We start from the raw sequence: 26837 nt of genomic DNA on the forward strand, positions 1-26837 counted from the left end.
CTTACAAAAGGACAATAGGAGTGGGCTCCCGGTCCCCTTACCACAGCAGAAAGACTGATGCTGATGAATTGGAAAAAAAAAAAATGCGGCTCCCTTCTATGATTGGATTGAAGACTCACAACATATGAACAACTTGCATATAAACGCAGACTTGCCATAGGACAAATTCAGTGACATTTGGAATCAATTCTTACAAATACTGTAATAGGTTAAGATCTGGTGAAGTGTAATAAACACCTTGTAAAGTAAACAGTTTTGGTCCCTCTCCCTCTTTATTTTTCCTTCTACAAGGGTTGTCTCGTATTTTCCATTCCTCTCTTTTATTTGCGTCTCACAATGTTTGGCTCACATATAATTATGTACTTTTTGAACTTTCAACAAATGTTTTTAATTTTTTTAAAAGAACCTGGGGGGGGGGGCAGCCAGGGACGGAAGAATACTGTTCTCCCCCAGGCGCCTGCTTGCCCGGCCCGGCCTTGGGCTTCATTTTGGGCAAGAGGGCGGCCTCTTCCTCCGCTTGCCAAGCGGCGAGGGCGGAGCCAAGGGGGCGCAGCACCTGCGCAACAGAAAACTCCACGCGGCTCACAGGAGCATCTTCCAGGCGGACCCAGGCGGCCAACGTCGCCCAGCTGGAGCTCTCGTCTCGGGCGCGCGACTCAGGTAGCCGCGGGGGGGTTCCGTGTCCGAGGCGGCAGCTCTTTTTGGGCCGCGGGCCCTTTAAATCTCTCCTGCTTCGGTGGGCGAGGACTTTCGTTTTCTGTAGTCGTTGCCCTGCCGCCCCCACGCATCGATCCCACCTCCTCCTCCTCCTCCACTTAAAGGGGAACAACGCTCTGCCGCCGCTGCGTCACGGAGACGGACCTTTCCCGGGAGGACCGGCCTGACTTGAAGGTGGGAGGAAAAGGAATCCACACGGGCAACGATGCCCTGGGCAGTGTGGGGTAGATTGGGGCGAAAGGACGGGGGGCGGGCGGGAAGAGCCTCGCTTTGAGTGGCATCTGTGGGGTTTTTTGGGGGGGGGCGGTGCTGACGCGTCCCCTGCCTCTTATGGAGGCTGCTCTATTTTGCGAGGATGTGCGTTGAAAAGTAGAGCCAACTCCCAGGAGGTCCCTTCGCCCCCGGCCCAATAAAATATTTGAGGGGGACATCCTCCCAAATTATGGGGAACCCCCATTCAAATGTGACGTGTCATGTGATCGATTATGCAGGGAGGGGCTTACTTGCCTTTTTAACCCCCCCCCAAAAAAATTATATTCAAGTTGGCACCCCTGAGCGCAATGCACTTCAGCATTCCAAAATATAAGATAATAAACAAATAAAATAAAACCTACATACAGCAACAGTGTTTGTGTTGTGTAGGCTCCTATTTGTTATGTGCAAATGGCTTTAGATACCTATTAGGTCCATAAATTACCATATAGCATATATTCAGCACAAAAAACAGTGACAATTTGTTGTTGACAAAGGACAGCTGGACATATAAAGGGCCCCATTTCCATCAGTAGTTTAGGGCCTCATCAAAGCTAAATCCGGCTCTGGGAGCACATATAAAAAGTAATAGCCTGATCACTTTTCATCTAGTTTTTTTTTAAAAAAATCATTTGCTAGGAAAGGTTATCTCTTGAGAATATTTATTGCAGGGGAAGGTGTCGGTGCCACTATCAGCTTGCTGACTTCCCTTTTAATAGACTGCTTTTTACAGCAGCCTGACATGCAGCAAGTGGCGATAAAACGATGGGAAAACATTAACCTGTGTTAACTTACTGTACATATTTCAGGCTGTTAGGACACAGCCAGAACCAGTACAAGAGTAAAATAAAATAAAGTATGTAAAGGAACTCTCATGCTAACCAGATCTCGCCAGGACAAGCAGGCAAATTCAGAATGAACCTCAAGTTGCATTCTCTCGTTTCCTTGTTACTAATTAGATTTTGTTTTCATCCAGCCGAGTAAGTAAATAATAACTGGTCATACCATGTATTCTGTATGCGTTTTATTGAAACTTTAAATCAAGGTTGGCCTTTTTAGCTGGTCTCGCAAGAAGTCATTTTGCTACCTTAGGGGTGTTTTCCTGCCTCTCTTGGCTGATGTGGAATTAAATGGATACAACACAACCTGTATGTTTTAGAACCCCAAGTATAAGGAGCGGAACGGGTCTCTGATATTGCAAGCAGGAAGCCTATTGATGATTAGCATGAAGGAAACTAGGAACATGTAGAGCAAAGTTGAAATAATGCAGGACGGTGTAATTATATACATATTTTCATGATGGCCCTCACTTCTGAGTAAACATGGGTTGGGCTGTATGTACCTGTTAATTAATAAGAATCTATTAAGAGAGAGGTAAAGACAGTGCAGTGGAAGTGAAGCAAAGACTCTGGTTGGTTAAATAATGTTTAAAATGTTGAAAGCAAGCTTACACTTTCTTATCTCAGTTAATAATCCAACCACGGCATTCTGCCCTAGCTGTGCATCTTCAAAGGCAGCCCAATACCTTGCAGTAGTCTAACTTGGAGTATCAGAGCATAGACAACTGAAGCCAGACTGTCCCTGTGACAACTGAATTTCCAGCTGATGGGCAGCTCTAGGTCTTGTGTTGTTTGGTGCAAATCCTGTCTGATTTTTCCTGTTGAATGTAGGTATTGGGAAGATGCTGCTGTCCAAACCCAGCAGGAATGGCTTCTGCATCCTTCACAGAACACACTGGTAAGGAGCATGGACTATTTAACATCAACTCTGTGTTTCTTTTGAAAGGACATTTTGATCTTTAACTTGCTATCCAAGCTCAACATCTTCCCTTCTGTTCTCACCTCTCAAAATCCAGACATGGACTCAAAAAGCTGCTGCCTGTGGGGTTTTGGGCAAATGAGTCAGGCCCAAAAATTGTGAAAGTAAATAAAAAACAATACTGTTTTTATTGGAACAATAGTCTTATTGGCAAATAAAGAGGGCAAGCTCCTAAGTGCACAGGGCTCTCCTCTAGGGTAAGGAAGGCTTAGAGACAATATAGTAGGAAAAGCTCAGTGTGGAAAGTCGTTGAGTTTCTTAGGAAATGAAATGCCATGGCTGACGTTCCTTCTTCAGATTGTTTCTTGGTCCCAAAGAAAAGCAGAGAGGTTGAAAGGGGAAACCAAGGTTCTAACACACACAGAGAGAAAATAGTTTCTGTAATAAAAAGTGCTGTATTTTTACTAATAAAAGTTCATTTCAAGCTACGGCCTTTTTGCTATTCCCCCCTCTTTAGCTCTACTCTCTACTAATTTCCACTCACACTGGCAATTTAAACATCCCTCCCAGTCACATCCTACCAAATCTCTTCCTTTCCAACAGGCAGTATTGCTCCTATAACCTCAAAGGAAGCAAAAAGACCTTGCCTGAACTTTCCTAAAGAGCCTTTCCAGAGTATTTGTTTAGGCTCCCTGCCCAGTTGTATATGGACTCTAATCTTATCTCCAAGTTCATCACTTCCCTTTCAATGTGACTTCTGTTTCTATGATCCTAGGCACAGGATCTGGGTAGGGAGACTCCTTTTATTAGGTTTTTAATTCCCTCTACCTTGCCTTGAGTGGAGTCAGGAGTTAAAGATTAATCACCAGTTGACCTGAGTGGAAATAGGCTACCTATGCTCTTGGTGTCTAGAAATCCCAGCAAAAACAAGGTAATTATCTCAATCTCACGGGGTGGTGGTTTTTTTTTTTTTTGGATTCATTTTGAAAGTCTGTGAATTCAAAAGGTGGGATGATATTCAACTAACCAGTTTTGCTAGCGCAATGATTAGCTGTAGCACAATGGGATTTCTACCTTTCCCTGCTCTGCACCCCCCCCCCCACCATCACCAAACCTGCTACAGAGGGTTAAGGGGAACCCCCAGATCAGATTTAGGGGGTGTGCAGAGGAAGAAGAGGTGGAGAATGTTCCATTGCACAAGGAGAAATCCTCATTCTCGACAGAACGTTTTGCTTAGCGCTACGTTGAGGACAACCCTTGGGATTTATTTCTATTGAGAAAAATGTTTAGGCTGCTTCATTATAAAACTTCCTAGATTGTACTCACAATATTATCAGTAAAACACATATAGAATCAGAATATAGATTCTTATAGAATATGGAATTAGAAAAAACTGTTTGAAGCAAAAAATACATAGCTAAATGATATGTCTGGGTAGGCTTGCCATAATGAAAAAACCAGCAAGCATCTAAAACATTGCGGCGAGGGTACCTGCCTAATGAATTGCGGGGGGGGGGGGGTAAAGGAGGAGAACTTGGAAAGTGTATGAATGTTGCAGTTTATATGAGGGTACCAGCTGAGGACAATGATCAGGTAACTTTGTGGGGGTGCTGGTGATCTGCCCCACAGGAATCGCCATCCTGTTCTGACTCTTTTAAGAGAAGTGACAGGCCTGTTTTTATGAATGATTACCATAAGGCTCTAGAAAGCTTATTTTATACGTTAGGTCTGGAATTTGCCAGATAACATGATACAATTGCAGGCAGACACGCTTTAAAAAAGAGAGAAAGGCACCTTTGCCAAAGAGTTAAGAATGGTAGCCTGGAAGCAGAACAAACTGCACTCATTTTCCTTTCTGCTTTGGCAAACATTTCCTAGGTTACTTGCCCACAGTCTTTCTTTAGGGAAGTTTAGGGAAGTTTTTAATGTTTGATCTTTTATTGTGTTTTAAATATCCTGTTGGAAGCCGCCCAGAGTGCCTGGGGAGGCCCAGCCAGATGGGCGGGTAATAAGCAATAAATTATTATTACAGTAATATTTTATCATCATCATTATTATTTATTAGTATATTAATAATAAATAATATTAACATTATTATCTTTGTTTAGTTCCCTCCCTGTGTGTGAAGTGGGGAATGTTGTGTTTGTCAGGCAAGGGTGCTCTAAAGGGAAGGTACAGATTCCTTCGATTATGTTGTTGGGATCCTGGAAGACAGACTGTGCTGCCATAGCAAATTATCTCTTTTCCTCCTCTGTCCCACTCTGCAACTTATTCCTGCATCTTCTTCCCATGTCCTTTTCCTGTATGTCTCTTAAGCCTGCAGGTAATGACACTGCATAAAACTACAGAATCATAGAACAGTGTTTTTTAAACATGTCCAAAGTATATGCTGTAGATATCTTCTCTTTTAAGGTTTTGGTCTGCTTTGGTTACTCAGGTTGAGAGAGATGCCTTGGAGGCCCCACCTTCCAGCCTGCATGGCTTGGACAACCTCCCGCAACCATGGCACTTGGAACGATGCTGGCAGCACAAGGCGCAGGGTCATGGTAGCAGCAGGGGCCGGGCTGGGCATAGGCACCATCTTGGCTTATGGAGATCACCGTCGGCGGGTGAGTGGGGCCGCTTGGGGAAGTGGGATGTGAAGAAAAGAAGAGCTAAAAGTTGAGAGCTGGGCTGTTGTACAAAAAAATGTCTTGGCACTGTACCTGAACTTAAACTTGCAAACAGCAAGGTGGGAGATGATAAACGTAAGACTGCCATCCCCACTTGCAGCTCCCAGAAAATGGTATTCCTGGGCTTATTGCCTCCAACAGTGGAGATATAATGTAGCCATTATAGCTTGTAGTCCATTGATCCTCCATTGATTTATCTCATCCTCTTTGAAAGTCATGGAAGTTAGTGACCATCACTAGGTCTTATGAAAACAAACCCCTGGATATAGCAATGTCTGAGCGTCTCACCAGACACAGGAGGGGTAGTTAAAGGCCTAACAGATAGAGACGCCTCCCGAGAAATGTGGACCCCTTTCTTTAACAAGTCAAGTCAATGTTTATTACGGCAAACAGCCAGCATATTAAACCAGAAATTCTGCATAATTCTCTACATGAACAATAAAAGCAACTGATATAGGGTTTTAACAGTCAATATACAATACTTAAAATACAGGTCCAGCGGAATAAAACACCATAAAAGAATAAGAAATTTAACTAAGAACTGTAGCTGCAATATCATCATCGGAGGCCACTGTGACAGGAGGGCAGGACAAATTGTTATAATATGTTATTCAATAAAAGAGATTTACGTTTTTTAATAGCTAAGGTGCAGAATTTGGCCACAGCGTAGGATACTGAGCTCAAAGAGTCTTCCAGAAGGAATTTGCGTAACGTTTCGGGGGGAAATTCCAGATAATATTGCAAGGGTGTGAATTTTGATAATAGGGGTAAAATGAGTCGCAATCGTTCTTCATTATAGAATTCACAGAATAGAACAATGTGAATAATAGATTCCACCTTGTTAGACATGCATGGACAGAGGCGCTCTTCGATTGGTATACGCAAGAATTTGCCGTGTAAGACAGCTGAAGGCATCGCATCAAATCGGGCTCTGGAAAAGGCCCAGCCTTTCTTTAACAATGTTAACGAACAAAATCAAGACCTTCTTATACCAACTGCTCAATATTCTCAGTGGAGGGGCTACATTAAGTAATATGTTTGAATGTGTAAGTGTATGTCTGGAGGCAAAGGATAAAACACACCCCCTTAGATGTACTGCTGTTGCGTGGTGATTGTGTTTGTTTTATAAAAAACCAATTAAAAATTGCTTAAGAAAAGGAAACAAGCTCCATAGTTCAACTGTGGTTTGACAGGCTTCTCGTGTAAATAAGTGGGGCTCTTTGATCACGGCAATAGGGTGCTAAGGGCTGCAAAGATCCCTTCTTTCTCCTTTCTTAATGGCTTTCCCCTCTTGCTTCCTTACAGGCAGCTGAGCCTGAGACCCCAGCGCCCGCAGCTGGACCCCCATTTCCGGTCTTTACCCGGAAGGAGGTGGCTCGCCACAACAGTGAAGCGAACCGGGTGTGGGTGACCTACGGCAGCGACGTTTTTGACATCACAGACTTCGTAGAGGTGCACCCTGGAGGCAAAAGTAAGATCCTCCTGGCAGCAGGGGGTGCTCTGGAACCGTTCTGGGCCCTCTACGCCATGCACAAACAGGAACATGTGCTGGAGATCCTTCGCGGGTACAAAGTGGGGGAGCTGAGCCCCGAGGAGCCTCCGCAGCCAATCCCGGGAGACCCATATGCTGAGGATCCCCAGCGGCACCCCGCCCTCCGGATCAACACCTTGAAGCCCTTCAACGCAGAACCCCCCCTGGAGCTGATTGCCGAGAACTACCTGACTCCCAACCCGCTCTTCTTCAAGCGCAACCACTTCCCCGTGCCTGTGGTGGACCCGGCCACCTACCGGCTGCAAGTACAGAGTTCCAGTGGGCGGACGGTGTCCCTATCTCTGCAGGACTTGAAGAGGAGATTCCCCAAGCACGAGGTGACCGCCACGCTGCAGTGCGCTGGCAATCGCCGGGCCGAGATGAACGCGATCAAGAACACCAACCGGCTGGGCTGGGGCGTCGGGGCCATTAGCAACGCGCGCTGGGGCGGTGCCCGGCTCCGGGATGTCCTGGCAGAAGCCGGGTACAGACCCAGCGACGAGGGGCACGTCTGCTTTGAGGGGCTGGACAAGGATCAGAGCGGCACCGTTTACGGGGCCTCCATCCCTTTTAAGAAGGCCATGAGTCCTGATGGGGACGTCCTCTTGGCTTATGAGATGAACGGGGAGGAGCTGCCCCGGGACAACGGGTTCCCCCTCCGAGTCATTGTTCCGGGGATAGTCGGAGCGCGGAACGTCAAGTGGCTGGCCCGGATCACGGTGGGCCCGGAAGAAAGCCAAAGCCACTGGCAGCAGAAGGACTACAAAGGATTCTCCCCTTCTGTCACGTGGGACAATGTGGACTTCTCCAGCGCCCCTGCCATCCAAGAGATGCCCGTGCAGTCAGCAATCACCGAGCCGGGCCCGGGTGCCTGCGTCTGCCCTGGGGAGCTCACAGTGAAGGGCTACGCTTGGAGCGGAGGGGGGCGAAGAGTGATCCGCGTCGATGTTTCGCTGGACGGTGGGAAGAGCTGGCAGGTGGCCAAGCTAACTGGGAAGGAGCAGCTGCCTGGTCGAGCCTGGGCATGGCAGCTGTGGCAGCTGGATGCCTGCGTGCCCGAAGGCACCAAAGAGCTGGACATTGTTTGCAAGGCTGTGGACGCCAGCTACAACGACCAGCCGGACACAGTGGTGGCCATCTGGAACATTTTGGGAGTGCTCAACAGCGCATGGCATCGGGTCCACGTCAACGTGGGCGAGGAGTAAGAGGCTGAGTCGTGCCTCGTTGCCCGAAAGAAACAAAAGGGTCATGGATCGTGGTTGTTCTGCACCTTCTTTCTTCCGAGAGTATGTTTGCCTCCATCCTATTGGAGAGGCCAAGGAGAAGAGATTAAGCATTTGTTGTTGCTCTGCAGCTACCGCTGAGCTACGGCTTCCATCATTCCTGAGCATCGACTTTGCTGGCTGGGACTGAAAGGAGCTGTAGCCCAACGACAGCTGGAGGTCACCACCTTGGCGAGCCTTGTTTGAGATGGATGAAGGCCCTTTTACTACCTCTTCTCTAACCTCTCTGTCTTTTAAGGAAGCCCTTCTGCTGCCCTTTAGAATTCCTTGTGTGTTTCTTTCTCGAGAGGCGAATGCGTGCAGCCTTCGCTGAGTTGCCTTTGTTATCTCCTGCGCTCTGCTGCTCCTCCTTAGGATTGCTTTCTCGTTGTTCTTACAGCCGTTGCAAGAGCTGTTCCCTCATTCCCTGCCCCTGCTCAGAAGACACGGTCGTGGGTGACCAGATGCAAAAGGAGGACAGAAATCTCGACTCTTTTGAAGAGGCGATTTCAGCAGCTCTTGACACGTTACAGGAGCCCTTTGCGTCTGGCAATCTAGCACAGTTTATTATCTGTAAGGAAGGGTTCTGACAATCGCTTTTGTGAAACACTTAACTCTCCTCTCCTAGCAGTTCTAAAAACACAGAGAGAATGGCTACTCTGCTTGCACCTATGAATGAGCTTGGGAATGAAGGTAGTTTGCTCACATATGGGAATCCAGGTTTAGGAAAACAGCATACAAAGCAGGGGCATTGTGTGTGTGTGTGTGTGTGTGTGTGTGTGTGTGTGTGTGTGTGTGTGTATAGAAACTAAATTTGAATGTTTTGGGTTTCCTACAACAGTAGTTGTAGGTCAGATTGCTCTGGTCATATGGGGAGCTTAGATTTTTGTGTGTGTGTCCAAGGAATTGGCTTTCTCCAGGGTCGTTAATGTCCTACCACATGAACACTTTGTGCCTTCTCTATATGTGTGTGTTAGTGTGTGTGTGTGGGGGGGTGTTAGCCATGAAGCATTAAATAACATCACAAACTGTCTGAAAAAGGGAAAACAGTATAACATTCAATTTAATTTCAGGACTTTTTTTTTAACACCCACTTTTTTTGGGGGGGGGAAGCCCTGGGAAAATATTAAAGCTTTTTTAACCTGCTGCCAAAATACAGTGGTGCCTCGCTAGACGAATTTTAATTTGTTCCACGGGTCTATTCTTATAACGAAAAATTCGTCTAGCGAATCCCATAGGAATGCATTGAATTTTTTTGAATTTTTTTTTTGCCCATAGGAACGCATTAATTGAATTTCAATGCATTCCTATGGGAAACTATGATTCGCTAGATGATATTTTTGCAAAACGAATTCGTCTAGTGAGGCAACCTCCGCTAGAAAAATCCTTTCTTTAAGCAAAAATTTCGTCTTACAGGGTGTTCGTTAAGCGAGGCACCACTGTATTGTAATGTAGACGCCAGATGAGCCTCTCTAGTGAGACCATTCTGCAGGCAGGGCACTGCCAAGAAGCACCAGGGCTTTTGAACTGTGCCTGGAAATGCACTGGGACCCAAGTGCTGTGCATTTCAGTGTGTCCCACCACCCACCCCGTCCCAAATTAGGTGTCCCCCCACCACCACCACCATTGCTGATTCTTCTCATCAGATCAGGACATCGTAGCTGCACCTCTTTCTTTTTGCAACCTGCGCCTGTTCAGGGCACTGCCAGCACCTGCCACGCACAAAAGCAGGTGTATACAATAAGTGCCTGGAGAGATTTTCCCTCTGTAGATTTGTGAGTTTACGTGACACTCACTGTAGTCTTGGTACCCCAGCATTTTGTGCCAGTTTTTGCTCTGGGTGGGGGTGGAAAACTTTGCTGTGGATGGATTTGGGTGAGTCTCCGACCTGCCAACCCCAAGTATCCGAAGTGGTAATTGGAGGCTAGATTTGGAGAGCTTTGGGGAAATGAATCACATTCCAGACTGGAAACACTGCCCACCAGCTTGTAAGCATCTCTCCCCCCCCTTTTACAACACTTGCCAAGCTTCAAGAATCTGGTTTAGAGGGGTTAGGAAAAGCTTTCATTACAGCATAAAAGACTTCTGGATCTACTGTATTCAGGGTTTTTGTCCTTGTTTGAATTAGCTGATTCCCTCTGCTGGCCATGGTGGGAAATTTATTCATCTCATTTGTTTTTTCTATGTTTTCCCATGATGACCTATTTGAGGCAGTGTACAAAAACCCCTTCACCTCCTCCCTTCCACTAGTGCTGTAGCATTGCTTATAGGCAAGGGTATGAAATGGGTTCAACCCTGTCCAGGTGCCTTCATCTCACTGTATGGCTCCAGGAGATTCTCTTCCATAGCTCCAGATCTTGTTAACTCTTTAACAAAGCAAGACAATGGGGTGGTTGGTTTGGAACTACAACAGGATTGAAATGGAGCTTGGTTCCAGCCCAAAAAATCAGGATGCACATGTACACCACGGATCTCCCATGTTGCTGGGTTCCAGCTCCCATCATCCCTCCCCATTGGCCAAGCTGGCTGGGGCTGATGGGAACTGGAGCTCAGCCACATCTGGAGGGCCATAGGTTCTCCATCTCTGGCACTCTGCACAAAGTGCTTCCAGGGTAAGTGAGCCCAAGAGAGGAGGGTAACACCTGTTGGTTTGGAAGGCAAATTGACTCTTCAAGACTGCAAGGAGCTGGTGGGTGCCTTTTCTGTCGCCCCCGCTTGTGGTAACAAACTTCAAAGCGGGGGTTGAGGAGCTTGCTATCAGGATCTGCCTCGCAAGCCAAATTTGACAGGTGGGGCTGACCAAATGCCAAATCGCCTGACATCACAAAGACGTTTCGGGGCTTCGAAGTCTGGAAGTCAGGGCTTCAAAGCACCTCACTGGCAGCAAGGCACTGCTAAAGGGAAGATTTAGCACTTGGCTGTCTCTGAGGTTGGCTCTCCAGCTGTTTGTGGATTATAGTTTCCATCCTCCTTGACCTAGTTAGGGATGATGGGAGTTGTAGTCCAACAACTGCAGGAGACTCAAGTTTGGGAAACCCTGATGTTGCCTACTGATACAAAGGTAAGAGCTACATCCAATGATCCGCCCAGTTTTGCCTCTGGCCCACCCCACCACTGGCAAGCACCCCTCCCCTCAAAGGCTGTCACATGGGAACATGCCCTTGAGCAGAGAAAGCTTCCCTGTTTGCAATGGGAAGGAATGAGTAGTTCTTAAAATCAGATACCTTTTAATATCCCCACACTGCACAGAGAAAACTATAATATTTTTTTACTGTGTAATGGCTCCTTCTGCTCTGTCCTCATTTGAAAGCTGATGAGAGTGATAAAATAATTGCATTTGTTCTGTTAATTTTGCATAGGGTAAGAATATATTTTCTAGTAGTCCTTAATAAATGCTCTGGATTTTATCTCTCTTCTTTTTGTTTCCACCTGTGTTACCATATGTACATCTCTTCTGCCTTGCTGCAAAGTTATCTGCAGGCCCATCTCTTGCTCTGCTTTTGAATTTCATTCAGACATAAAAACCCGGGATAAATTAACAATGTTGGCATTTGGGAATTCTACGCCCAATGGGAACCACCTGTAATCTGAAACACTCTTTAATTTGAGGTAAAGGTAAAGGGACCCCTGACCATTAGGTCCAGTCGTGACCGACTCTGGGGTTGTGGTGCTCATCTCGCGTTATTGGCTGAGGGAGCCGGCGTACAGCTTCCAGGTCATGTGGCCAGCATGACAAAGCCGCTTGTGGCGAACCAGAGCAGCACACGGAAACGCCGTTTACCTTCCCGCTGTAGTGGTACCTATTTATCTACTTGCACTTTGACGTGCTTTCGAACTGCTAGGTTGGCAGGAGCTGGGACCGAGCAACAGGAGCTCACCCTGTCGTGGGGATTCGAACCGCCAGCCTTCTGATCGGCAAGCCATAGGCTCTGTGGTTTAAACCACAGCGCCACCCGCGTCCCTAATTTGAGGTACACCCCCTTAATTTCAGGGGAACTTGCTTTCAGTCTGCAGTGTGTATTCTTATTAATTTAATCTATACTCTGCTCTTGCGAAGGGCCCATTATGGCAACCACAGCCATAATTATATAATTGTTGGGGGTGCATCAGCAGGGGATTGGACTAGATTATATCAAACGACCCATCCAACTTTTTGATTCCATAAAAATCAGTATACTTTAGTAACTGCTTGAGTGGGATTCATCTAAAGATGAATGGGAGCCCCCTGCACAAGGACATGCAATGGAACCTCCCCTCTCCCCCTGTGCCCCCTGAAATTGGCCTGGGGCGTCATGAGAACCCACAGAACAGCATGAGGGGGCGATAGTTCCATCTCGCACGCTGAAATGCTTGCACAGAAAGAATGTTCAGTATAGTGCAATGTCACACTGGCTCTATTAGGTGTATGTCAGTTGGCAGATTGCTCATAACTTAATTTACATTTCCTCTCAACTATTAAATTTGTCAGCTGACCCCCCATTGGGGTCCCATTTGCAGGGACCCCCATAACTGGAAGCTTTCTCTCTATCTTATTCGTGTCTAGACTTGTTAAGGATCCATGAAAATACAATTTTTGAAAGCGGCCCTGTCACATCAGACCAACAATCTGATGTTTGCTTCTCACGACGACGAGTTAAGATGCCACTAGGATGCAGCCAGGGCACGGCGAGGGCAATAGCCAGCTTCCTTGTTTGCTCCCCCAGTAAGTGGTATTCAGTAGCATACCAGTGATTGAAGTCAGCTGGTTCTTAGACAAGGTTGTAGTGGGCCTGCACTACATCTAGTGGTGTATCAAGTGTGAGAGGGTAGCCTTGAATGCAACACAGGGCTGGAATCCAGTGACTCTAACCTGATTTAGATTGTTGCTGACAACCTCAAGTCTAGTCAGCAAGCTTGCAGCGACGCAAAAGCCTCAACTTGAGCAGTGCTGAGCTAAACATAAAATCAGATGGAACATAACGCTACTGAATAAAGTTTCCTAGTGGGCTCTTGCAAGGGGAGCTGGGTAAGTGTTGAAGTAGATGATGAGGGGATTGCTTCTGCTCATAACATTTCCCACCCCCCCACAAGGACAAATTTTGCAGGTTTGTGCCTATGGATTAATTATAATGAAAATAATAATGATTGCCTAAGTAAATGAGGGATGGTGTGCCACAATTTGAGGACAATGGTGATTTTGTTCCCTGACCAGCATTATTAGATGGCGTGTTGTGTTTGATGTGCATCTTGCATCCAGATCAAAGAGATTCTCGGAGCCAAAGGTAATTTGGTTCATGTCAGCACAGATTCTCTGTCCTATTTACATGTGGGATAAAGGGCTTTAATTAGCTAATTCGTCAGCTGCAAGCTCAAAAGAGGACCACATTAGCACACGCAGGGTGAAAACAACCAAATTTAATGTGTTCCTCAGACAATGCTGCCAGCTTCAAAGAGAATTTTAAATTAAAATTGACTGGACGGGAAATGACAATTAGAAAACTATTATCAGCCTTAGGATGAAGAAGTGCTTCATCCTAAATCCATCCTTTCCTCCCTCCCCAAAAAATCCCCCACTTAGCGGTTCCATCCTGTGTGTTACATATGGGGGAACCCACAGTCCCTGTGGCAGCAGGAGGAATTATAGGTCTGTTTCAAGCTAGCTATAACCAGTAATTTGTGCTGGAAGCTAGAGCCACAGGAGACCCTATGCCTCTTCATCAGCATCACCATTAATAACTGCTAGTTACTTACGCCATTGTGCCTTTTTGTGTGTGTCTGGGGGGGGGGGGTGTCTGTTCTTAGACTGTGTCAAAATGTAAAACGGAAGTAACGGGACACATGAAGATGCTGGAGACCTGCAGTTCATCTACGTAAGCAACCTTCTCCATCGGCAAGTGTAAGGAAGGGCCAGGCTGGGTCCTGCCAATTTATCCCCACTGGTATGCTCCAGTACTTTATTTTGTTACCAAGGGTATATATAATCCTATGCCTGCTTGTTGGAGGGTTCCAAATAAATCCCACTGAAACTTCCCAGGCTTTGGGTCAAGGTTGAAGCTGCAAGCGTACTTACGTCTGAGCGAAAACTGGTAGGACAGAGAGAGAGAGAGAGAGAGAGAGAGAGAGAGAGAGAGAGAGAGAGAGAGAGAGAGAGAAGGCAATAAAGGCAGACAGTTTATTCGTTACACTAAAAACAACAACAAATACTCTGAAATAAAATCGGCACGAACGTTCCCACGCGCGTCGGAAACAAATCGGTTGTCGCTGCTGGTGGTGAAACATGCAAGCACACACTATCGGTCCCCCGCGTGCAACACATTAGTTCCTTCGGCATCTCTAGAACCATTTTCGCGATTTGCAAGGACTGTAATTGGGGAAACAGCAGGTCCCGCCTCGAACAGTCACGTTGCATTAATCGCCGGCTGGCGACCTGTGGGTAGATGCAAAACTAATAATTGCTGTTAATTTAAGATGCAAGACTAATTGCAGTTAATTTAAGATTGGGGAGCAACTTGAGGGGGGTCCCCCGATCGGCGAATATTCGGGCTCTCCGACAGACACGCCCCGACCCCCCCCCCCCATCTCCCCTTCGCCAGCGCTCTGAGCCGATGCTCTCGGCGTTCAGCTTGTGCCCCCTGCTCCCTCTCCTCCTGAGACCGTCATCGATACGCCCGGCGTTCAGATCGTCCCTACTTATATCCAGGCGCCTCCGTGCTCGGCCTGCTTCCCTCCTCGCCGCCGCCTCCCCCAGCGACGACCCTTCTCTCCCCACCCCGCCCATCAGTTCCATTATCGACTCGCTCGGTTCTCTACTCGCTTCCCCTTGCTGCCTAGTCTAAAGCCTTGCTCGATGCGCTCGACGCGCTCCCTCTCCCACCACCCCCTGACGGAATGATGATGCCCTGGGCGCTTTCTTTGACCACCACTCGAGCCTCTCGACGCTCATCTCCCCGCGCCTGTCTCCTAGCAGAGGGACCGGAAGTGGTTCGGGGAGGGGAGGGGGGCTCGGTCCCTCCTCAGGTGAAGGCGCTGTGGATGGAGCCGCCGTCGCGGAGCCATTGAGCCCCCCTCCAGCGCCCCCCACCCCCCTCCCAGCGGCTGGGCCGGGGGGGCCCTCCCCACGGCGAGGCAGCTGGGTCTGGAGCCCCCCCGAGTCAGGTGAGGAAAGAGAGGGGCGGGCGGGCGTACGGGGGCCGGGAGGGAACAACGAGCAAAGCGGGGCTAAGGTGGGGGGGGGGAGGTGTCTCTGGAAGTGGGGAGTCGGATAGCGGAGGGTGAGGCAAGGAGAGGGGGAGGTAGTTGGGGTGAAGGTGCTGAGGAGATTCCTCTGTGGGCAGAGAGGGAAAGTGTGCGGCGCTCTATTAGGAGCAGCTCTGTGTAAGAAGAGGTGGTAACTAAGGAACAGCTGGCTGCAGGGAGGAAGGCGCAAACTTGGGCTGTGCCTTTGCAAGAGCTAAGAATAGAGGCTCTTCAGAAGGGCCCGGCGAGGAAGTCGAGCCCCTGGGCTAGGAGCACTTAGAAGTTCAGCTTCGTCCTGAGTGGTGGGGAACTGACTGGAGGCGGTTATTTCGGGATGGTGTCTGCCATACGGATTGGAGAAGTAGTGGGAAGCAAGGAAGGAGTGGTACCTGTCACTTCAGGGCAGTGTTACTCTGAACATGCTGGGAACAGCAACAAAATGCAGGCTCTTGTCTTGTGCCAGGCTATGGATTCGAATCCCATCATTCAGGTTTTGAATAGATTTGGCTCTACATTGCCCGTGCATCTGTTTTTTATCCACATGCATGGTCCTGACCCACGCACACACACACATATATAGATTGTGAGTGTTGTATTCAGATGGGCTGCCATGAAGTCTTTATCAAAAGGTACTTTTCTCCGTGGGAAAGGCTTCTCTGTTGTACAGTGTTGGGTGTAGTTGCCTCCTCTAATGCATCCCTTATTATGCATCAGTAATCAAAAGTGAAGGAGGAATTGATAGATTTGGGAGCATGCTTGCTTATTGTACTCTTCTGACTGCATACTTCTTGCAGAGGAGAATCTGAATGAAGACTTAGAAGCCTGTGGTTACCTTCTCACTGCTTGATAAGCTTTGCTAGTAGTCTGGTTAGTCTAAATTACAATCACTTCCCATTTCCAGCTCTTGCTAAATTAAACTTTTAATATTTCCCTTGTACAATGAGACTAATATATATTTTTCCTGGGTGGTTGTATGTGTGTGAGAGCAAGAGAAAAGTAACAGGAATGTGAGCATCTCTCCTAAAAATGCTGTCTAAGACTGAAACAAAAAACACACTTTTGCTTGGGGAAATGTGGAAACAGGCTTATAGTATGAAAAGTTCATTTGCACTGTTTTGCTTTTCATTAGTTGAGTTTCTTCTACACTAATATATCAGGATTTACATTTTTGGAGTACTGTTTTCTTTATTCAAACCACCATAGTATCATGCTAAGAGAAATAAGCTGTAATGGGCATCTTGTTCTGGAATTGAAGGACTGAATTCCAACTTGCCTACCATAGCTCCCAAATTTGGCTGCTTTTGCATCTGCAATGAATAGAGGAGGTGTGGAGTTTGAGAAGGTGGAACTACTGTATACTTAAGAGAGCTGAGTGAGTGTACTAGAGTAGGACAATTTGTTCCACATGCCCTCTTCTGTGTGTGTATGAGTTTCCTTAAAAATATAGTTGGAGTTTTATTAAGTATGACACAGTTGTGCAAGAGTTTCTGACAATTTCAGTGTGATATTAACCAGGTTATGTTGGAAAGGTGTCTGCCATGCTTTTCCTGGCATGCATTTGGATTACCAGCCTTAATCTTCTATTGCTTGTTTATATTTATGTTGTGGCAAATTCTCTAAATAGCCAGTGTTTGTTGGGAGATGTGTAAATGTTGAGTTATTGGATCCCATCTAGCAGAGTCTCAGAAGCAAGCTGACTCTCATTGTCATGAATGCAACAATATACACCTGAAAGTGTTATTCATGGGGGCAAAATGTTCTTTCCAAGTCAGTTGAGGCTCATCAGATAAAGGCAGGACTTCATTCATTCTCTAGCATATGTTTAATGCTGCTAGACATGTATCGGGCCAGTGAATCTTAAGAAGGTTTCAAGTTTCTTAGTTTGGTGCATTTAAGTCACATGAGCTGGCACCGGCTTTGGAGATAGGCTTTTTATCCCCAAACTGGTTGTTAGGTTTCAAGACAAACTTCTCTGCTGACATATTCAAGGGGTGTGTAAAGTGCATGGGTAGCCCGGGATCTGTGCATTAGAAACCATGCCACTTTCTAAGCCATGGTAGTTCCTTTGTCTACAGGGAACAATGTTCTTGTTGCCCACTTCAAGATGCTAGTGTTTCATATTTGTTCGTAACTATCACAGTGTATTGTGTAAACTCATCTCACCGAGTTTCTTTGACAATCAAATGTGGACATTATTTGTTACTGCAAGACTTTATGATAAGCTTTGGGATTCTCGTTGTCAGGTCTATTCTTCCAGTCTTATATGTGGCTAATTCTTAGTAAATCCCACTGTTTTTAAATGACTCACTTCCAAGGTTAGAGCTTGCAATCATGTGAAAGAACTATGATGCTTAGCATTTATATAATGAGATTGTTCTAAATCATTCACATACATTACCTTGTTATCCGTACAACAACCATGTGGGGTAGGGACAGTGTGATTATTCTATTAGCAATTGTAAGGCTGAGAGAAAATGGCTTTCCTCAGGCAACCTATTTAGTTCATGGCAAAGGAGGGATTTGAACCAGAGACACCTTATTCCTAGCTCATTCTCCAAGCTGCTATCCTACACTGGTTCTCCATGGAGTACTTCGTTGCTAACAACCATGTGAAACCATAACACTTCCTCTGCTATTGTATTCCAGGCTTATCTAAGGTGAAAGCTTTGTTTCTTGTGAATAGTACTGATTATGCTTTGACAAGTTAAAAATCTGTAATCACAATAAATGGATGGTGCGGCCTTTGCCACCACACCTTGAAGGCAGGCTGTTGAGCAGCAGGAGAAAGTGGTTGTTTCTCTTGTATTTCAGCTTCCTGTTTTAAAATGGTTTGGGCTGCATGTGCTTCAACAACCACTTCCAACCTTGTTTCCTTTTTGTGGTCTCAAGATCACCCCAGGACGTTTTGTCAGAACCTCCCTCAGGCTGACTAGCATAGCTGCCAAGTTATCCCTTTTTTAAAGGGATTTTCCCTTATGCTGAATAGGCTTCCTCGCGAGAAATGGGAAAACTTGGCAGCTATGCTGACTAGCCTACCAGTATGGCAAGAAATCATAGATAACTATTCCTGGTACCTGCTCCTTAATGGTAAGAGTTGTTTAGATCTGCCTCAGCTATTAACATTATGCAGCAAATTTCTTATTTAGTCTTTTGGTGGCCTGGACTAAGCCTGCATAGGGCAGGCTTGGCCATGATGGTGAATCTTTCAGTTGCCTCTTATTCTTTTCACACTATTTAGCAATGTTGTTGTCTAGCTCATAGGAGAAGGTAAGCTTAAAAACTGGAATAGGGAACTGTCATAGATCCAAGCAAAAGCTCGGCAAGACTTTTGACTCAAGTTAGCTGTAGCCTCCTGAAGTTTTTCTTTTACTGAGAAGATCAGCCAAATGATTAATTTTCCTGTTTGGATCAGACTCCTTGACTGAAATCCCTTGTCCCAGAAGTTATTCCTGTTAGTTTATCTGGATGCATATACAGCTCACCTTGGAGATTCAGAGTGGGTTATGTCTCAAAATATCAAAAAATAAAATAGTGCAGAATCTTATAATACCTAAAGCTTCTCATGTTTTCTATGCACGACCATATTGACATGTGTTCTTGCTATGACCCTGGCAAGCATTTACTTCAGGGAAGAGAAGTCACAGGACTTTGGGCCTCCCTATCTGGTCTTGGGGGCTCCCCTCCCATACCCATCACTAGCACTGCTTCAAGCCCTTCTCAGGAGTGTTATAGTGGCTCTCTTGCTTGCTTAGATATGTATAAACCTCTCTCTTTTGTGTGGCTGGAACGTAGCTTATTGTATACAAATGTCACATCTGTTGCTCCCCCAGTTTTAGGTCTGGCCACAGTACTTTTGGTTCTAGACATGCCTACCACTGGTACATAGCCCTGGAGACAGAAAAAAGGTTTCCCACCCCTGCTTTACTAGAAGGGTTTTCCATAATGTGAGCAGCATTCTTTCTATGCCCTTAGACCAAGTCTTTTTAAAGGCTAACCCAGCATACCCCACTCATTTATTGGGGTGACAAGACAGTACATTGTTGTTGTTGTTGTTGTTGTTTAGTCGTTTAGTCGTGTCCGACTCTTCGTGACCCCATGGACCATAGCACGCCAGGCACTCCTGTCTTGCACTGCCTCCCGTAGTTTGGTCAAACTCATGTTCGTAGCTTCGAGAACACTGTCCAACCATCTTGTCCTCTGTCGTCCCCTTCTCCTAGTGCCCTCAATCTTTCCCAACATCAGAGTCTTTTCCAAGGATTCTTCTCTTCTCATGAGGTGGCCAAAGTATTGGAGCCTCAGCTTCACGATCTGTCCTTCCAGGGAGCACTCAGGGCTGATTTCCTTAAGAATTGATAGGTTTGATCTTCTAGCAGTCCATGGGACTCTCAAGAGTCTCCTCCAGCACCATAATTCAAAAGCATCAATTCTTCGGCGATCAGCCTTCTTTATGGTCCAGCTCTCACTTCCATACATCACTACTGGGGAAACCATAGCTTTAACTATACGGACCTTTGTCGGCAAGGTGATGTCTCTGCTTTTTAAGATGCTGTCTAGGTTTGTCATTGCTTTTCTCCCAAGAAGCAGGCGTCTTTTAATTTCGTGACTGCTGTCACCATCTGCAGTGATCAAGGAGCCCAAGAAAGTAAAATCTCTCACTGCCTCCATTTCTTCCCCTTCTATTTGCCAGGAGGTGATGGGACCAGTGGCCATGATCTTGGTTTTTTTGATGTTGAGCTTCAGACCATATTTTGCGCTCTCCTCTTTCACCCTCATTAAAAGGTTCTTTAATTCCTCCTCACTTTCTGCCATCAAGGTTGTGTCATCTGCATATCTGAGGTTGTTGATATTTCTTCCGGCAATCTTAATTCCTGCTTGGAATTCATCTAGTCCAGCCTTTCGCATGATGAATTCTGCATATAAGTTAAATAAGCAGGGAGACAATATACAACCTTGTCGTACTCCTTTCCCAATTTTGAACCAATCAGTTGTTCCATATCCAGTTCTAATTGTAGCTTCTTGTCCCACATATATTGAACTAATTTGCATGTAATGTTAAACCATGGTTTATAAAAACAAACCATGGTTTAATTTACACCAGCATTTTGCTCCTCCTCCTCATTGCTGACTTTGCTCCATATGGGAGGAAACAAGCTAGAGTCTGGCTTGTCACGGCGTGAGAACCCAGTTACTGCAACCTTCCTTCATTCCAAAGAAGGACCAACTTTGGCTTCCGCTTGCAGGGCTTTTGAAGAGGAATAAGCCTCTAGGAGTCCAGATTTACACTTCACAAGCTAGACTCATTTGTTGCGTGCGAACTAGATCGTTGTATTATACATGAAACATTTTTCATCTTTCCGAAGCACTCTACATATAAGTATATGGCAGTTGTCAGCCTGACACCCTAGTGATCTGTGGGTGGTAGCAAATGTTAGTTATATTTGGTGTTAATCCATACTCAGTGGACTTTGCTCTGAGTGTGACTGTTGTTGGTTAGCTCTCAATGACTCCACTTGTGGAATGAAAGTGGTTTGCCACAGCTCTCTATATGTGTCGCCATTTATAGCTGATGGTAATAGTGCCTAGCAGTTAACCCTTTTCCCCAAGAGGGCTACAAATTTCTTTTTGAAATAGATTTAGCCAGGGGGAGCCTGTACGTAATAGAATTATAGGGTCACAAGTATTTGGCCTTCCATCCTGCAAGATAGAGGTTATCCGAGTTCAGTTGCAGGGAGGGAGGCATAAAGTGTCAGGGTGAGCTCTGTGGCAGGCAAGAGAGAGAAGCTGAGTTACTGTGGACCTTTTCAATCTGGAACGACTGTGTGCCTTTCATGAGAAACATTAGTTGGGTTTCTTTAGTACTTGTAAAAATATCAGTGTTCAGAAGTGGTATATACCTTTACTTTTAATGGTAAGCACTACTCCATCTTGGGTTGGTGGGCAAATGTTGGACTAATGTTTGTGACTCACTCTAGACATGTGCTGTGGAAGTAAGTGTGTGGGGCTTAAAAAAAAAATTGAGTCTTTGTAATACTGTATTGATAAGCACTCAAATAATTGCCCACATGATAATTAGTTTGTGATCATAAATTGCACTGCACGGTTTCACAACATTTTGTCTGCTGGAGGATTATTCCTATGTGATTACCATTCAAATTTGACGAGCAAATTGTACTAACAGGGGAATTGTTTGTCCACATTCCTGGGGATGGAAATTCTCTTGAGCTGAAGTTTCTATCCCCGAATTGCTGACATGGAATTCCCCTGTCCATCACCACTAGAGATTTGCCTGGGAATCCTCACAGGAACAATCCACTAGCTAATAAAATGTGGTACAGTGTTAGACCTTTTGATTCCAATGTCTGAAAAATTTCATTGACTTTTGATTTATTATATACACTAGGGCGGAAAACAATCACCATTTCTTTTATGGCTACCTGCTTCTCTCTCTTGGCCCCTTGTAAATCTACTCCTCATAATGTCTCTTCCCTATTTCTGTGGCACAGGTTTTGGCTCCTGGAGGAGGTGAGGGTAGCATGGGAAATAGGGAAGGTGGGAAATTTCTCTGCCTCTTTCTATTGCAATCTTTCTGAGAATTGTTCTGCAAAATCAAGTTGATGGGGAGCATGAATCTTCCTGCATGAAGTAATACTGGTGTTTGGATCTTGGCGGTGGTCCACAAGTCAATTAATATTGGCGGCATCTTCATTGTTAGTCTTTAACTTCCTTCAGAAGGACCAAAACATGTTGTCATATGCGCTTAGTTGTTTGAAAAAAGAAGCTCCCTGGTGGAAGCTGTTTGAGGGAATTTGTATGTAAATTTCTCCTAAAGAACAAAATTAAAGTGCATTAGCCTGCAAATATAGGCCTAAGGGAGATATCAAGAGTTCTGTTGGAATGAGCATGTAGGAAATGCTAAATTGAAATGTTAAATACTTTTAATATTAAAGCGTGTGTGTGTAGAAGATGCATAACCGTAAAAACAAGCTGGTGGTGTGCTGATGGAGGAGCAGATACCCAGCCTGTGCTGCAGCAGAAACATATTGTGAACCAGGGGGCCACTGCTCATATGCATTTCAAGTTTACAGTAATTAACATGGGAAAGATAAGCATGCAATTAATAATGGTTAACTTTGCCTAGAATGCCTGCATCATTGTGAAATGTTCAAAACTGATCCATTTCTTTGAAATCATGAAACGGGCAGGGCTTTGGAAAGGTTTTCTTAGCCCCTGTGTATTCATGCATGAGGCCTGCAAATACGTTTTAATGAACGCTGAAGTTTGAGTCTCAGCCTTCTAACTATTGCTCGTGGCTTGAGACAGGTGGGAGACTGTAATAGTGTAGCATCTGATGCCTACTCCTGTACTAATGTGATCCTCCTCTGCAACTTCTGCTGGATAAATCTGGGGAGCCTAAACATTAGCTGTTGACCCACAGAAACTTGAAATCCCCCCCCAAGTGGTATGTGTGTAAATCAAAGATCTCCATGAAACCATTGACTCTCTCCTGTCTTTCAGCTATGATAACTCCACAAGTTTTGCAAATGTGCTCCAAAGCATTTATGATGCCATCCAGGCTTTCCTTTTCTGATTGCTGTATTTCCGTCTTGCCCCTTTGCACAGGCTTCCCCAGTTTTCGTGAAGTTTTCTCTGTGCCACCGCCAGAAGCCATTTAGTGTCAGCACACACACTGATCACCAGGAAAACATTTTCTTTGGTGTTTAATGTGCTGCCAGTTTGATAGCTACATTAGCTTTTTTGTTGTTTGTTTAAAAATACAAATGGGTTTCTTCCAGGCTGGCTTTTGAAATGTTTCAAACAATCCAGACTCTTTCTCTTCCATCCCCCCCCTCCCTTCCCCTTTGCTTCAAATGGTTGGTTCATCTGACTAACTTCTATTTGCAGCAGAAGTGGAAAACAAGTCTTTACAGAGGAAAATAAAGGCTGCTCATGGAAACAATGGGTTGGGGAAAACAGTAAAGCCTTTATGGATCTTACTAAATCTTGCCTTAACTCTGTAAGCCTTAAAGAGCTAGTTGCGGGTTACCAGCGAATTTCCAAATGTCCCTCCCTCCCCACCCCTTTGGTGAGATCCCTGGTTGGAAGCTTATGATTGTCCAGTGTCTCTAAAAGAGTGTTCCTTTTTCTTGCCTTGTTTGCTAATTACCTTGGCTTTCCATCACACTGGCTGGCAGCATACCCTCAATCTGTTTTGAGACCTGCATTATATGTTATATTCCAGGGCTAACATACTAAAATAATTGCTCATACAAGCCATCTAATACTGGAGGAATTTCAGTGTCTGAATCCAGCTGTGGAGTCCTTTTTGCTCGCAGTGGAACATTTATTATCATTATGATTGAACTTTAGGATTTGTGTATACACAAATATATATGCTGGTTTAATAAATGGCAGGTGGCTATATGCAGCACAAGAAGTGGGGCAAGACTGGAGATTGACGAACTTCCTTTGCGTTTGTTATATTTTCTTTATGTTTATATAATGTATTGTGGCTCCAGGTTCACATGTGGGTGAAGAACCCACTGTGACCTTCCTGAGAATGTCAGGTCTGTCTTCTCTTTAAAGCAGAACTAAACAAAAAAAGACCTGGTAATAGTAAGCTGTTTTGAATAAATGTCATGCGTAGAATATTGTCTGATACCACCCTGAAAACTGAAATCACTGCACAAGATCCAGTGATCCAGATGGTGGTGCCTAGGCATCTTCACTTGGTCACAAGTGGAGAGGCTTGCTTGATATTCTTATGATGTGTGTGTTTTTTAATCACCAAGGGCCTTTTTACTTGCCCAGGGTTTTTAAATAGATTTACTGATGGGCTGTAGTTGTAACAGCCACGTAGACTGTTTCTCTGTATGAATGTTCCTTTTGTCTCTCTTTAAAGAATCATTTGTTTACTGAGGCTTTCAATTAAGTGTTGACAAAACAGATAATGTAAGAAAATGATAACATCAACATGCACATACCTGTAAACCGAAACATAAATTAACCCCCAGATTCTTGTGATTTGATTGTTTTTAAATATGCTGATGGTTTGACAACTTGGAGCAGCAAATCTTAATATTCCGCATGTACCTGACATTTCCCTTCATCCTTGTGAAGACAATTAAACAAAGCCATTCATTGTTCAGAAATGATTCTTGGTCAAGTGTTGGATTAGGAAAAAATGAGAAAAGGTTCCCCAAAGGCACTCAGAGTTATTGAAGACTTAGGAGATGTGCCTTGTTATACGACATCCAGCATAACCACCATGAGAGTGCCATACATGTCTACTTAGAAGGAAGTCCCACTGAATACAGTGAGGCTAATTCTCACGAAAGCTCATACCAAAATAAAAACTTAGTTGGTCTTTAAGGTGCTACTGAAGGAATTTTTTTAATTTTTCTCAGACTAGTGGGTATAGGATTTTACCCACAAAGGCCTTGACCCTGTGCACTTGTGACATGTTAGTTAGTTAGTTTATAAATTAAAAAACAACAACTTACATGCATAGAATCAAATGCAGGATTGAGGCTCTCTGATAACATTTCAGGGCTTGTCCATATATGAGCATTATTAAGCTACGTTTCCACAATTTCCCTGTTCAAATTACGGTAGACCAGAGTAGCCAGACGCAACTTAGTCATGCTGGCCACATGACCCGGAAAAACTGTCTGTGGACAAATGTCGGCTCTCTCGGCCTGTAAAGCGAGATGAGCGAGGGGGCCATTCTGGGAGGGGTGACAAGATAGCCCCTGCCTTCCCCCAGCTGTAGAGCAGCTGAGGGTGCTCACAGTCCGTATGGGCGCTGCTCGTGTGGCATCCGTACGGGATGCTGCTCGTGTGGCAGCCCATACGGATGCCGTGCAAGCGGCAGCCCGTATGGACTGTGCATGTGTGGCATTCCGTACGGTCACCGCACATGCGCAGTCCATATGGACTTTTTTAGCCCAGTACAGTCATACCTCGATTTAAGTACGCCTTGGTTTGAGTACTTTCAGTTTAAGTACTCCGCGGACCCATCTGGAATGGATTAATCCACTTTCTATTACTTTCAATGGGGAAGTTCGCTTCAGGTTAAGTACGCTTCAGGTTAAGTACAGACTTCTAGAACCAATTACTGTACACTCATACTTCGGGTTAAGTACGCTTCAGGTTGAGCACTCTGCGGACCGTCTGGAACAGATTAATCCACTTTCCATTACTTTCAATGGGAAAGTTTGCTTCAGGTTAAGTACGCTTCAGGTTAAGTACAGACTTCCGGAACCAATTGTGTACTTAAACCGAGGTACCACTGTATTTGAATTTGTGTATGAGGAGTAGGCAATTTTGGGCTTTCCCATACATACCAGTTGACGTTCCCTTTTCTGTTTGTCCCTGCCTTCAATTTGTTGATCCTATAATGTCAAAAGGGCAAATAGCTGTGTATGCACCTTGTTGTTTTTTTAAAGTTTCCCCACCCAATAAGTGTGAAAGAGCACAATGGTACTAGTACATTTGCTTGTAATGTTTTCCAGTTTTGTGCAAATCTGAGACTCCTGGTGGGTCCTTACTAACATGCTGGAAAAGAAACTTGTGCTGACCTAGGAACTACTACCGGTAGTACTGACCTAGGAACTTACAAGTAGACTCCTTAGCCTACTCACATGTAACAGAGTAGGTTGTTTGGTTGGTTGGAGGGTTTCCTGATAGATGAGGATAAAGGATGGAACGGACCCTATATCCTTTCAGATAGGGACAAAAGCTGCAAAGCTCAGCTCACTTTTAGGGACTCTTCCAGGTTGGTTTGAGTAGCACCTGCTCCTTTTGACAATGTCATATTCAGCAGGTAAAGGGGGTTGACACTTTTTGGAGGGGAGAAGGGATACTAGGCACCCCCTGGGTAGACATAAATATATACCACTGGGATTTTCCAAATTTCCTGCCAGACAGCACATTTCTTGAGGTTTGTGTTTTCAGGAGCTGTTTGCATACAGTGCCATACATGCTACCGCTCACTTGCAGAAAATGGAGGGGGACGAGAGCAGGCTTTTTCTGTCACAATGTGAACTATGCAGATGAAATGGGAACACAAACGCAATCACTCATTTTAGTTTTTAAAAGCATAGTGGGTTTTAGCGGCAGATAGATGCTGTTTAGATAAATCTTGTCAAAATGGCACAAATCTTTAAGGGATGGTAATTCACTGCCCAAACAGCCTACCTGAAGTTATTCTGGAATTGCTTTACTGAAGACATACGATACAGATTGAGCAGAAACATCCAGGCTGAAAAAGTATTACCTATTTTCTAAGATTATTATGACCTGTTCCAGTCTAATCCAATGGTCAGAGCTCATTGAGTTCATCTTTGGCTCTCGAATTTCTGCAAAGCAATCTCCTTGTAGCAGTCTGGGAAGTGTCTACTGCAATTTGCCATATGTTAAGATTGTTTATTA

At 45.2% G+C, this 26837-nt stretch overlaps 2 protein-coding genes across 11 annotated transcripts in view; both read left to right on the forward strand.

Moving 5' to 3' along the window:
- The first annotated feature begins 532 nt into the window (after positions 1-532).
- Positions 533-11599, forward strand: SUOX (sulfite oxidase). The gene is made up of 4 exons (XM_035103944.3): positions 533-891; positions 2640-2706; positions 5165-5336; positions 6705-11599. The coding sequence occupies exons 2-4, from the start codon at positions 2651-2653 to the stop codon at positions 8133-8135; spliced, it is 1659 nt and encodes a 552-aa protein (XP_034959835.3). The 5' UTR covers positions 533-891; positions 2640-2650; the 3' UTR covers positions 8136-11599.
- Positions 11600-15048: 3449 nt separating this feature from the next.
- Positions 15049-26837, forward strand: part of IKZF4 (IKAROS family zinc finger 4) — a 62434-nt gene continuing 50645 nt past the window's right edge. The window contains exon 1 of one of the 10 annotated variants that reach the window (XM_035103950.3): positions 15049-15326. Coding sequence is in view for 4 of the 10 variants with exons in the window: in XM_088662955.1 (XP_088519081.1) it covers positions 15742-15792 (51 nt within the window). In the remaining 6 variants the exon portion in view is untranslated. Of the gene's footprint in view, positions 15327-15451; positions 15793-26837 lie in introns of those variants that run through there. The other 9 variants (XM_035103947.3, XM_035103948.3, XM_035103949.3 and 6 more) reach the window with 9 other exon arrangements.

This window comes from Zootoca vivipara, chromosome 2 (assembly GCF_965207765.1).
Source record: "Zootoca vivipara chromosome 2, rZooViv2.hap1.1, whole genome shotgun sequence".
Lineage (NCBI taxonomy): Eukaryota > Metazoa > Chordata > Lepidosauria > Squamata > Lacertidae > Zootoca > Zootoca vivipara.

Coding starts and splice junctions, on each gene's coding strand:
- SUOX (XM_035103944.3), top strand. CDS start 2,651: ATGCTGCTGTCCAAACCCAGCAGGAATGGCTTCTGCATCCTTCACAGA. Junction 2,707..5,164: donor ATCCTTCACAGAACACACTG/GTAAGGAGCATG, acceptor TTGGTTACTCAG/GTTGAGAGAGATGCCTTGGA. Junction 5,337..6,704: donor ATGGAGATCACCGTCGGCGG/GTGAGTGGGGCC, acceptor GCTTCCTTACAG/GCAGCTGAGCCTGAGACCCC.